This window comes from Tachypleus tridentatus, chromosome 11 (assembly GCF_004210375.1).
Source record: "Tachypleus tridentatus isolate NWPU-2018 chromosome 11, ASM421037v1, whole genome shotgun sequence".
NCBI classification, from domain to species: Eukaryota; Metazoa; Arthropoda; class Merostomata; order Xiphosura; family Limulidae; genus Tachypleus; species Tachypleus tridentatus.
Window position 1 is genome coordinate 79,700,583 of NC_134835.1, and position 14,392 is coordinate 79,714,974.

At 35.0% G+C, this 14,392-nt stretch overlaps 1 protein-coding gene across 1 annotated transcript in view; it reads right to left on the reverse strand.

Moving 5' to 3' along the window:
• Positions 1 to 14,392, reverse strand: part of LOC143231384 (E3 SUMO-protein ligase RanBP2-like) — a 122,928-nt gene that overhangs the window by 105,096 nt on the left and 3,440 nt on the right. Inside the window, exons 2-4 of the mRNA XM_076465929.1 lie at positions 13,338 to 13,405; positions 4,865 to 4,978; positions 3,588 to 3,631 (exon numbers count right to left, since the gene is read on the reverse strand). Coding sequence (XP_076322044.1) covers positions 3,588 to 3,631; positions 4,865 to 4,978; positions 13,338 to 13,405 — 226 coding nt within the window. The remainder of the gene's footprint in view (positions 1 to 3,587; positions 3,632 to 4,864; positions 4,979 to 13,337; positions 13,406 to 14,392) is intronic.

The window sequence follows — 14,392 nt, forward strand, 5'->3', positions numbered from 1 at the left end:
CCTTTTAGTTACTTGTATAACAGTAAGCAAAAAGTACACACAAAAAACGAAAAATACAGTACTTAAGTTTGATGTCTTGTTTTTAGTTGTCAGTTGCCTATGAAATTTAAGCCTATGTTTTATACACAAAATAATTTTTACTTAAATAATGCACAGATGGATGCAAAGCATATAATTTCCCACAATTACTATACTTTAACTAGCTTTCTAAAACAACTTAAATTTCCTCAGTCACTAGATATGAATACCACAAGATAAACTTCCAAACTGAAGATGAAACTGACAACAGTGTATTAAGAACAATGTAACATTGTCATCTGACAGATAAAATTTTTCCATTCTATTGGTTATAAGTAAGACAGTATAAAGCTTCAGGTAGAATTACTGGCAATTCATGAATGAGAAAACGTGATACTTGGGCATGGCAATTTGGTCTTGATTTTCCACTTTATGAATCCATAAACAAACAAGTCTAAAGGCTATAAAAATTAATTTGTCATAGTAATATCTATATCATGAGTAATTTATTAACTTCAAAGAGTGGTAAAAAATTAGAAGGAAGACCCAGAAAACAAATTTTCCCTTACAAAATTCAGAACTTAAAACTTGTAATAAATTTGATTTATGTTTTGATATCAAGTTTATTTGTATATATTGATAAAGTAGTTTAATTAAATTTCCCATATAACTATAAAATGTTGTGACATGCACACTTTGATATGCTAGTTGCAAGGGGATTAAACATTTTCCTAAACTATCTATAACAATTGTGTTTGTAGGTTCATGGCTTTGTTGGTTATACCAAATGAATCCCTTAAAAAATATAAACAAAAATTTACGAGTACAGCAATTAATCCACTAATTCTTGCTTGGATTCTTTATGCATTTTCATAAAAAATGATTTTACCCAATTCTTTTTGGTCAATTATTTACCATGAATACTATAACAACTAAAAATATGACAGAATTCAATACAAAGCAATACCTGCAACCCACCAGAAGTAAAGAATATAAACATAAATTAGTAACTTGAAGGTTAAATGTGTTCTTGGAACCCAAAGTCTACATATGATCATCATATACTTCTGTCCCTTCACCTTTCCCAGGCCCAGGCACTTTTGATTACATCAGTTATCCTCTCTGTACAGCCAAACTGTTCAGGACCTCCTCCCTCTGCCTACCTCTGCTTCTTTTCCCCACAAATTTCCCAGCTGTTACCAAGTGCTCCATCCCCTTTCTCCTTATCACATAACCAAGGAGTGCTGCTTGTCTTTTTCATACTTTCTAAATATGAAACAGGGTCTTTTTCAAGATGCACTGTTTATGAATAGACTTGTTCCTTCACAGAAGCTTGTTAATATGACAACTGCTGTGTCCAGACTGACCAACATCACTCATAAAGTTAGTTACGTCAAGGCAGCAAGATACTTGAAACATTTTTAAAAACTGTAATTAATTATTAATTCTCTCTATATCAGTTTACTTTCACCAACCTCTTAACCACCATGTAACCGTGAAAATATCCAAAATACTATAAATCCCATGTTTTTACTAAACATTACAATCAGAATTTTTAAGTATTTTTAGTAAAGATTTGTTAAAGATTATATAAATCCAGTGTTAACTAGTCTGAGATAAAAATAATTTATGTTAAGATCAAGATAATTTTCAATCCAGCAGTTTTCAAATTTCATTTAAATAACCTCCAAAACCTCCAAACTACACATCTTTTTTCAGTAAAACTTCACTCAGTTGTTTTCTTTACCATGACTCTTTAAGGACTTAAGATTTGTAATCAACATAAAAAAAATATGAAATAAATCTAAATTATCCTTTTTTCCCTTTCTAGAATAACTGAAAACTAACATAAAACTCCAGTTACTTATCCTAAATAACTTAAGGCTGATAACAGTTTATGTCTGTTCCCATTTAATCTTATTGAATTTTGAGCTACAACTAATAATCCCATAACCCAAGCTGTAAATCACACCGGAAACACGTAACTCAACTTACCATACTGACTAATATAACTTGTGACCTACTCACAAGTATATCACATGGAGAAATATTTTTCATTTCCTAACTTAACTTCATAAGTTTCTAGTTTTCACATTTTAGTTACCTTTATAACAGTGAGTGAGAAATAAGTATAAACATTTAGTATTTATGTTTGGCATCATCTCTCTTTGCTGTAAGGCTGCTAATTAAAGTTACTTTCTTGTAATGATGTACTAGTACATTGAATAATTTTTACTTATTTTGAGAAAGCATACACAAAGCAAAAGTGCCCTACACCTATTATAATTTAAATGTTTTTAAGTGAAACATAAGTGCCTTACAATAATTCCATAGCTACTTCATCTGCACCCAGTAACAGCAACTTAAACTGGATGAAATAACTAAAAATCTCTATTGAGAACATAATAGCATTACATGCAATTCCTTAAATTAAAGCTTTGTTTTCTGTTTATAATAAAAGATATAATAGCAAAGAGTTATTGGAAAGTTGTGAGAGCATGTGACATAGGGGTGTTTGTTGCAAGTGGGTCTGACTTTTTAGTTTCATATCTCCATAAACAAAGACTGAAGTCTGTAGAATTTCAACTGTGTCTTAGTAATAGCTATACCATATTGAGTGATTTATTTTAACTCAGGAGATTGATAGAATCTGTAAAAAGATGATTAGCAAATCAGAGCAAATTTCACAATATACACATACAAAAGATAAAATATTTCCTTTTAAAATTAAGAAATTAAAAAATAACATTTGAATCTGGTTTATGTTTTAGGATAGGTTTATTTGTATATATTCACAACAAAATAGTTTAATTCAATTTTGAATACAATTCTGTAAAGTGTGGTATTTTACAACTCATTCATAATACAAGTTCAAAACAAGAATATTTTGTTTTCCTTTGTTTATGATAAAAATTATGAAACAGACACTTATTTTCACCCACATTTGTTTTTGAACAGAACAATTCTTGATATTATGAATAAAATTAGCAAGACTAAAAAATAAAATTAACTTTTGATTGAAAAATAAATGCTGAAAAGACAGCAAAGAATATATTTATTGACTTTAAAGCAGAAAATATTGAACCCTCAAAAATTTCTCAATTTCTAAAATGCAGAATAGTTTTTGCATCTAATGAGGTATCAAAACTCAATATTTGGTGTTATAAGCCTTTGAAAACTTACCATAGCATCAAAAGAGGGGCAAAATGCACAACAAAAATGATTTTGAGAAAAAGATGCAATAAAGTACTTTAATTGTATAAATACAATTACACTAATGATGAATTTTTTAAACATCACAGTTCTATTTCCTTGCTCTTGGGAAACATGACATTGACACACACAACTGCAGTTAGAACTAGTAGCCATGGTATATGGAGAAGAATGTAAAAAAAAATAGATTTTTAGCCCTTTCTCAAAAAAAGAAAAAAAAACTTATATTAAATGTGTTGATAGTAATCTTCAAACCAAGCACATTATAATGATTTGTAACACATACTAATCTTCTAGTGGTCAAAAGGAGGTTCATATAGCATGTATATAATATTTTAGTAAATCTGTATACTTACTTTTTATTACAACATCTTTTTGGTTTTCTTCCAATTCTAATGATCTGTCAAAAAATTTAAAAGCATTTGAGTTTATGAATCAGAGCTTAAAAATTTAAAAAAGTTGTATTTTAGTACAAATTAAAAATCACCTTTGAAATTCTCTTTGAATTTTACTTGCTAAAAAATTTAATTACCAGAATCCAGAAACAACATTGACATGTCCTTCTGCTAGTAGTATAAGTACAAGGTGTCCTACAATTTAAATGTCTAAAACAAGCCTGGACTTGGCTAGGATGTAGAGTGATTAAAATTGAGAGAAAAGATAAAATGATGTCAAACAAAAACTGTCTTACTACATTAGATAATAAATGTTAAATTCTATTTTTATAAATCAAAAAGACCTATTCTGGGTGTAAGATTTCAATGAATACTAAACTTCTTTTCAAGAAAAATTAGATAAATGTTCACAGTAGCCGCCAGAAAACTAGGTCCGTTTGGACTTGTCACAAATTGCAATGTTTTCAGACTTTTATTAAAGCATGTGAGTGTTTCTCTTACACACACATACAAAGACACATAGTACAATGCATGCATCAAAATTATCATTTACCCTATAGTTAAACCACATTTGTAGCCATCAAAAAAAATCATAGCAAATAGTATGTACATGCATGTAATTTGACTACTCTGAGAAATAACATCCCCAACAGGTAGGTATTGACTCTTGAAAAGTAGCAACATAACTTCCCTTTTATGATGGGGAAATAACCCTTACAGATATACAACCTCCATTTTTCATTGTGCAATGTTAAGGGTTAAATATCAGCATATTACTGAATGTGTTGGATTTTTTTCAAGGATTATAATAAAGGTCTTTAAATATGCTATAAATAACAATTTTTATATATACTGGATAGTCAAAAAATGCTTGATTTCTTATGTGATCAACATTATACAATTATTTTTTTTATAGCTACTGCATAATAGTTGGATTTTACTACCAAACAAAATAATGCAGTGCTGTAGTTTTTAAAACTGTGGAAAAAACACATTAGTATTTTGTTAATTTGATATGCCTAAAATTTAAAGAAATCATAATGTACTCTCAAAGTGTCTCAACAGAAACACTCTGCCAATTAAACTATGAATCACATGTATGGTAAGCCAAAGAATGTACAAATGGATTATTAGACTTGTATTAACAAGTTCAATAATTTTACTACGACTTGAATAAATTTAACACAAACTTACCACTTAGAAATCAGAGAAAAGAACTGACAAAGTTTGAGACATACTTTTTGTAAGACTGTAGTGCTTTCTCCAGGTTATTGCAGGATTCATATATCTGGCCCATCAATTTATGAGCTGCTGCATGACTCTCACGAACACTGAGGAACCCTGCCAAGTACCTGAAAAATATGTCATCTTACTTTTTTGGCTCTAAGACATCAAAACCTCTGAAATTCAACTAGTATAATCACATATCAGAATTCTATAAAATGTCTCAAATTTTAAAATACTGGCAAAGTACTGAAAGAGACAATTATATTTTCTGAAAGCCTGGTCAGTATATACACAGAAGGCTTACAAATACACATTAACTTCAATATTAACCTTTTAAATTTGGATAGTTGTTAATCATTCTAGAACAATAAACTGATAATGCCTTCACACTCAGAGTGTATGTGTGTATAGAGCAATCTAGACTGTTAGATTGGTGGGTTGGTTGGTTGATTTAGTGTTTTATGGCTGTATGCCAAACGTCCAGTAAAAAAGGAAAAACTAAAGTAAATGTAGTAAAATTCATAAAAAGAAATGAAGGTAAAACAAAACAGCATTGAAAAATAAATAGCATAAAACCAATGTTGACATCTAGTCTACAATGTTAAGAGAGAAAACAGAGTAAAAGAAGTTGTAAAAGACTTTCTGTAGCATAATGGTAATTATCATAACCTGCCAGGAAGACTAACAGGTAAGTCCAAGAACCACCATCAGTCACTTGAAGTTGGCCTTTCCAGTCCTGGTTCAGGTTATGTGTCATTACGGCCATTATCAAAAATTAAAGTAATAAAAGTGTTAAAAGACATGTAGCAAAATTGTAATAACTTGCCAAGCATCTAGTAAAAAGGTAAAGGTAAAGTAAATGTAGTAAAATTCATAAAAGGAAATGAAGGTAAAACAAAACAGCAATTAAAAACAAATGGCATAAAACCAATGTTGACATCCAGTCTGCAATGTTACGAGAGAAACTACAGAAAGAGAAGCTATAAATGACTTTCTGTAGCATAATGGTAATTATCATAACCTGCCAGGAAGACTAACAGGTAAGTACAAGAACTACCATCAGTCACCTGAAGTTGGCCTTTCCAGTCCTGGTTAAGGGTTGTGTCATTACAGCCACTATCAAAAATTAAAGTAATAAAAGTGTTAAAAGACATGTCGCAAAATTGTAATAATAACTCGCCAGGACAACTAACGGGTAGTTCAAATGAATAGTTCAAACAGCAGTGTTAGTCACCTGAAGTTGGCCTTTCCAGTCCTGGTGTAAAGTTATTTAATGCTACAGCCATTTTCTAATTTCAAATCGAACTAGAGAGATTGTGACTCTTAAGAGGGAACAATAAAAAAGGATTAATGAAGAAATATAAAACACTTAAATGACATTAAAAAGATTAATGGCCATTAAAAAACTAAAAAATTTATCAAGGTGAACAGTGTCACCATCACCAATAACAGTCTAATGTTATGGATAAACCTTGGGACAGAACATGTTTAAAATAGTGCTGTCATTGAGAATCATAACAATGGCAAGAAAGTAAAATGTGGCTTACAGTGATTTGAGTGTTACACAAACAACACATTGGTGCATCAGTTCCAGATGAAAGAAAATGATGAGTTAAAAAACTGAATGTGTAGTCTAGTCATAACAACTTCCTCCTTCCCATCCTTATGGAAGCAAGACAACCAAAGTCCAATATAGGGTTTTATTTGGAAAAGCTTGTTTTCAAGTTGCTCACTCCAAGCCGACTGCCAGCGAGCATGGAGCCGAGCCCTGAATGCAGGACCAAAGTCCATGTATGGAATAGGCACAGTGGTGATAGTGCCAGAGCAGATAGATTTAGCTGCTGTGTCTGCAAGCTCATTCCTGCAAATACCAATTTGGCCTAGTATCCAGAAAACGAGATAGAAGTAGCAGTTAATGAGAAATGGGCCAGTCGGTTTTGAATATCAGCGAGAACAGGGTGTGAGCCAACGTGAAGAGATTCAGGGCCGGTAGAGAACTAAGCGAGTCAGTATAAATAGTGCAGTTGAAGTACTGCTTAGCTTCAATATGATCAGGGCAAGAGAAATGGCATAAAGTTCAGCAGTGAACACAGAAGCTGTAGAGGGAATTCTGCAAACAACCACCGAACAGCAACAAACCATGGCAGAGCCCACATAGTCACCTGATTTGGAACCATCCATATAAATTGGAATGATTTTTCGAAAGATGTTCATTAAATAAAAGACAGTACTTCCAATCAGGAGTATCTGCTTCTCTCAAATGACTTAAAGAAAGGCCACATTTGGGAACTGTAATAAGCCATGGCAGGATGGGCTGACCAGTGGATTCTGCAATGTTATCCAAGGACAGACCCAATTCATCCAATTGCACCTATATGCAAAGGCTAAAAGGAGCAATGGCAGATCGTCTGTTCTGAAAAAGTATGGCTCACCGAGGAAGGAAAACACAACCCCAGGTGGGATGCTTTGGTAAGAAACAAAGTTTTGAAGAATATAGTAAAGACAGTTGCAAACGGCAAAGATGCAAAGAAGGTTCATGAGATTCTACATATAAGCTCTGAACTGGGGAGGTGCAGAAAGCCCCAGTGCAGAGTCAAAGTCCTTGATGATGAATGGGGTCCAACATCTTTAAGGCCAAGTGTCTGGCAGAGCCATAGACCAGTGATCCATAGTCGAGTTTCGATTGAATAAGAGCACAATATATCTTCAACATAGAACATCAATCCACTCCCCAACTGGCGGTAGAGAATATACGGAGGATGTTCAGTGCTCTTGTGCACTTGACTCATAGCTGCTTTAAGTGTGGTATAAAGGTCAACTTATGGTCAAAGATAAGCCCCAAGAACTTGGTCTCAAAGACCACAGGCAGCAAAATATCACCAGTATGGAGTTCAGGATCAGGATGAATACCCCGTTGGTGGCAAACGTGCATGCAAACGGTTTTAGAGAGAGAGAAATTAAAGCCGTTCGCCATGGTACACTTCAGTACACGATCAAGAGCATGTTCTACAAATGACACAAGATGTGAAAGTCGTCAACATAGAGCCCATTTGCAACAGTGAGAAGGAGTTGTTCAGTGATGGCATTAATCTTTATACTGAAAAGTGTGACACTCAAAACACAGCCCTGAGGGGCCCCAAGTTCCTGTAGAAAAGAACGGGAAAGTGTCGAACCCACACGAACTTGGAATCTAATGTCTGTTAAAAAATTTTTAATAAACATGGGTAAATGGCCATGTAACCCATATATATGGAGATCTCTCAAAATGCCATACCTCCATGTTGTGTCATAAGCCTTCTCAATGTCAAATGATATTGATACAAGATGTTGTGGTTTGAGAAAGGCTTCTATGATTGACATTTCTAGTCGAATTAGGTCGTCCACGGTGGAGTGCTGTCATCAAAAACCACACTGGGTGGGCGAGAGCAGGTTGTTTGATTCAAGAAACCAAACAAGATGAGCATTAACCATCTTCTCTGAGGTCTTACAGAGACAGCTCATCAAAGCAATTGGCTGGTAGTTTGAAGGAATCTTGGGATCTTTCCCAGGCTGAGAGAAAGGTAAGATAATAGCCTGGTGCCAAGCTTTAAGGAAAACATTCTCCTGCCAGATCCAGTTAAAAACAATTAGAAGAATATCAAAAGAAGCAGAAGATAGATAGCACAGCATGTCATAGTGTACATCATCTGGTCCAACAGATGTGTTGCCAGACCAATGAAGGGCCATTTTCAGTTCCTCCACTGTAAAGGGACGATTATAGTCAGAGACAGTCAGTGCGAAAGGAAAGAGGTGAATGCTCCGCCCTAGTTTTGATATCCAAGAAGGTGGAGGAACAAACAGAAGTGCCAGATACCCAGCAAAAGCTTTCACCTAGAGTATTGGCAATACTCTGGACATCAGCTACCTCTTGGCCATCAGAGTAAGATTGAGAGGGGGACAGAATTGTAATGCCCACTGACCTTTTGAACCCTGTCCCATATGACCTTGGAACTGGTGGTAGAAGATATTCTGGTTGTGAACTTAATCCAAAATTCCTTCTGGTTTTGACATCCTACCCACCTAGCATGTGCATGGGCCCGCTGGAAAGTGATACGGTTTGAAAGTGTGGGATATCTACGGAAAGTATCCCAGGCCCGTTTTTGAGCCTTCCATGCCATGTGGCAGGCAGGATTCCACCATGGACAAGTATATACTGGAAAACATGTCTAGGTTTTAGGAATACATTGAGCAGCTGCTTGTGGAATACAGTCGGTTACTGCTGCCACACAGTCATCTACTGATGACTGACAGACGATAACAGGATCAAGTTTTGCGAGAGCAGTGAATGTAGACCAGTCTCCACTGATCCAGCTTCCACCACAGCATGCAGGTATGGTGGCACTGACCACGGCCAGTTTCCCTGAAAAGTATAGGAAAATAATTACTGCCTCCATGAAAAATGGGAGAATTTATGAAGGGGAGCAGACAGAGATCAATAGCAGTAAAGAACTGACTAGGTGTGTGAAAATAAGTGGAAGAACCAGTATTGAAAAGAGAAAGATTGTGATCAGAGAGCATACGCTCTACCCCAGAGATGATGTCCATTAAAGTCCCCCAGGAGTAGAAAGGGAGACAGCAACTGTTCAACGAGAGCATCAAGGTCTGATTGATCATACATCTCTCCAGGTGACAGGTAGAGAGAACACACAGTGATGGTATGACCCAAGGAAACACAGATGGCTACGGCCTCCAAGAGCGTGTTGAGCGACAAAGACAAGGTGGGCACATGCTGATCAACTAACAGTGCCACCCCTACATGTACTCGTCCATCACACAGCCTGTCATTTTTGTACAGAGAAAACTGCTGAAAGATGACTGTATTGGTTTAAGAAATGTTTCTTGTAAGGAAAAAGACATACAGGATGGAAGGAAGCAATCACTGTTTTGATGTCATCCAGATTAGAACGTAAACCACGACAGTTCCATTGTATGAAGGTGGCTATTCTTAATGACATGTAGGCGAAGTGGCTTGAGAACGCTTCTGTTTATGACCATGTCTTTTTTCCTTACTGTCCTTATTCGGGGGAGGTCTGTCGACCTCCATGGATCCTGCCCTGGGCCGATTGGGCAGGTCTTTGTTGTTGGAAGGGGATTCCAATGACTGAGGATGCGAACGAATGATTGTTTTGCATCTTGGGGTGGGAGAAAAAGATGTAGCTGAAGAAATGCCTGTACCTGGAATGTGTGAGAGGAACATAGATGGGTGTAGAAGTGGATTCATCAACTTTTTTAACCATGGAGGTCAAAAGGCTTTTCATTTGTTTTGAGACCAATTCTCTAGGAGGCACAGAGAGATCTGTCTGCACTCCAACTGTAGTTGTGGAATGAGGTGCAGCAACATATGTCCGAGATGAATTGGTGGACAGCAATTTCCGAGCCTCAGGACAAGTAATGTTATGAGTCGTTTTCAAACACTGCACCTCTTTTTCCTCCAACCATTTATGGCAAGAACGAAAGTAGGAAGGGTGAGAACCATTGCAGTTTACACAATGTGGGTCCATTTGGCATTCATAGGCATCGTGGTCCTTGCCACCACAATGAGCACATGTCCAGGAACCACAACATGACGTCTTAGAGTGGCCGAACCTCTGACATTGGAAACATCAGAGAGGGTTTGGAATGCATGCCCATACCCTGCAATTTAGATAACCTGCCTTGATGGTGGCAGGTGTACGTGGTGATGTAAATGTCAAAACGAGTACATTTGTCGGCAGTGTAACTCCATCTTTGAGAGTGAAGATGCGCCTCACTGCATAAACTCCTTGAGTGGAGAAACCAGCGAGAATCTCTGACTCGGGGACGTTCTTCAAATCCCTCTCAACAATAACTCCTCGTGATGAATTCAAGGTAGCATGAAGGGTAACCTCAATAAGTATATCCCCAACTGCCTTTGAATTCAAGAGGAGTTCACTGTGTTGGGATGTAGATGTTTCAACCAATATGTCTCCATATCAAAGCTTCTTTACTGACTTTGGAAAGCCAGCAAATCCCTCCAATCCCTTCTGAATAAAAAAGGGGTACATTTGCCCTAAAGGTTTTTTCTGAAAGAGAATGTAGGATGAGAAAATGAGGTACAACTGGTAGAACAGACGTTGAAGACTGATGATCAGAGTCTTCAAGATGTGGTCGTTTACCTGTTGACTGTTTTATCACTATTTTATTTAAATTTTTATTTGGAGATCCATAGGAAAAAAAGAAAATTTCGGTGCACACTGACCCCAACCACCATGGAGCCCTACAAGGAGAAACACTACAATGTCATGCAAAAACACTGCAGTAACGCCAGGGTTTTGTGAGCACTATATCCAAACACCAGCATCAGACACAATGTCCGCAACACCCGTTGAGAACTTCCAACACTGGTACTTGGTTGACTCTAGCCCAAGTGGACCAGCCAACTGACCCAAGGGGGACCACCCAAAGGTAACCCGTCTACAGGAATTCAAGGCCAAAGTGGTGTGTTAGGGTTGGACCCCTCAACCACCAGGATCCTCTCCTCCCTTTCACAGCTCGCCACAAACGGCAAACATGTGGGTGGATGTTTAGATCACCCAGGAGGAAACCTGAAAGAACAGAACCTTCCCTGGGACGTCCCCTCACCACGTACAGAAATTCACACCGAGGGGAGATTGTTAGAAAAGTATGTCAATAAACTAATAACAACATTTTAATGTTTCCATAGTATAGAAAACAAAGGTTCAGTTGTGAGCTAATTAAAGTAGGTACAAAATAACTATAACTACAATCTAAGGAAGTGAGTTTAGCAAGACTTGAACTTACTTTCAGACTACATACAGACAGCATAAATACTACACAGGACAGATCACTGTCAATCATTTTGCAAGATGATTGCCATTTTATGTCTAATATTCCCTAGTTTCCCAATTGGAGTAACAGTTCAGAGCAACAACTGGTCTTTAAGACTGTGTAAAAATAGGCTTTATAAAGTTGAACTTTATGCTATATGGCCAATAGTGTTAATTCCTCTAAACCAGTGTTTTCCAAACTTTAAGCATTCGTGTACCACTTCCAAGACTTCAGCCTTACTGGTGTATCACTAGGGTGGGGTCGTGTGGTAGCAGTCAGCAATGTCTGACTGCTGTCTGAGGGAGGAAGACAGTCACATAATAATGCATATAATGTACAAAAAGAAAAAACACAGAAGCTTGTGAACTTCATTAACACTGTCCATTAAAAGTAATTGTAAAGTAATAATCATTACATTCAAATCTGCTTGTGTACCTGGAAATAAACAAGTCAATGATTGTTCAATGCAAGGGATGGAACTGCTTGTGAGCAGATGGTGGAACATGAATACCTAGCTCAATGTTGGTGAGTTTAAGAGAAAGATGCAACTGCACATCAATAAGACAATTTCGACGAGTTCAGGGACAAAACCTTTTAAAGTGGGTATCCCCGTTTACTTTCTGACCCTGCCAAATACCACACTTTGAGAAACTCTGCTCTAAAGCATCAGCATGTAGTCTTGATCAGAGATAAGTTAAGCTTAACAATATATCCAGATACATGGGATATATCTGAAGTGTGGGTGGAACTACAACCAGTATTAATTTCATGAAGATGTACATATGGCAGTAGTGACCTACTGATCTGACCAAACTGACTTTTTATGCTAGTCACAGCACTATTAAATACCATAAATAGTAAAACAATAAATGGATGAGGAGAAGCAGACTTACAACTCTTAACATTTCCATATGCGAGTGAATGAGTCAGAATTGATCATAATTTTCTTTTAATTAATGATGTGCAGTTCCACTGTATTTAACCACAGTATATGTCTGTTAACTGCACATCATTCCACAACTACACACAGGACATTTAGAAGCTCCTTATTTTAACATTTATGACATATATGATTTTAAATGTCTCTGCAGTATATTGAAAATTTAGTAAACTAAAAAAACCAAAACATTCATACACTATATTCAAGTGTGAAAAATATGAGAAATAGAATAACACATGCTCTTCATAAATAAAAAATTTTAAAATACACACATTAAAAAGTTCACATTTTCTTTTTGCAAATTGAAAACATTATATTTTAATGTATTTTGTATTTTGAAATATTACAAAAGATATTGTAGTATGAAATTCAAATTCAGAAATTCACCATTAAGAGTCCATCAAGATTGCCAATCCATTGTAATTACTGTAAATAAAGTTAACTTACATGTTTCTGAACTAAATTATTTAAAATCTTCCATCTTTCTAAAACTTTGTAAATGCAAAATAAATGTAATATTGGAAAGTGGTGTGAAGGTTATTCTTACTGATACCTTTCACTTCTGTTAATATAACCTAATAAATTTCAGCATAATATTAACATTTTATCTAGTAGAAGAAAATAATAAAAATAAAAATAATTAATAACAATCCTGTGTACATTTTTTTATAGATTACAGGAGAAAAAATAGTACTTACCTTTTAGCTTTGTCATAATCTTTAATCTGGTAGTATAATCTGGCAAAGCTGTATCCTCTAAGATTTCTCTAAAAACAATGAAAATAAGTAAAAATTTTTTTTACACAAGAATGATGCATGAAATTATACTAATTAGTTTGCATTTGAAGTTCAAAACTGCTTGGTATCTGTAACCTGAAGATACTTTAAAACCTGTTTTTTAGACATTACAAACTACAAATATATTGTACAACTGATTTGTAAAATTTAAATTCCATTCTTCATACTGATGGTATACTTCATGTAGGATGAGTACACTATCAATTAAATTGTTTCATTACTAGAAATGTAAAAAAAAATCTTTAAATACAGCTGATGGAACCCTTTTTTTTAATAAGAAAAAATAAGGAAGTATTTTGGTTCATTATATTGGCCATGTTATTTAAAAAATTAAGTCTTACTCAAGTAACCTGTTTTCATTGTATGAGAAAGTAATTGATTTTATTATTATGATTTTCTGTTTTGTTTTGTTTTCTCTCCCTTCTTCCTCTGGAATATGCTAAGACAAAGTGTTCAATCATAAAATCATAACGTATCAGTGCTTTACCAGATAAATGTTTCTTAAAGTTGCCATGTGACACATGTCTTGAGTTTTATTTTGGCATACTTTCATACCCAATGTAAATCACAGTAAACAACTATCAAAATGATTGAAGTTCCTTCAATTCTGTAAATTAAACATCTTTAAAACAGTAAAACTTCTGTTTGTTGATAGACAAAGCTACATAAAGGGTTATTTGTGTTGCACCTACCACAGATACTGAAACAGAATTTTTAATGATAATACTTCACTTACTTGGAGGTGAAAAGCCTTCAAGACCTGAATTAATTATTAATAGATCCTGATTTATCTGATGTTAGAGTTAAAGCATAATATTAAGTTAATTATTTAGGTATAACTTATAACTCAGTTTAGCAAAAATGAGAGAATAAACTGTGTAAAAAAAATCATTAAAACATATTTCTGCTATAAGCTAACTAATAAGTTTTTGCTTTTTTATTTTATTGTCTTTATC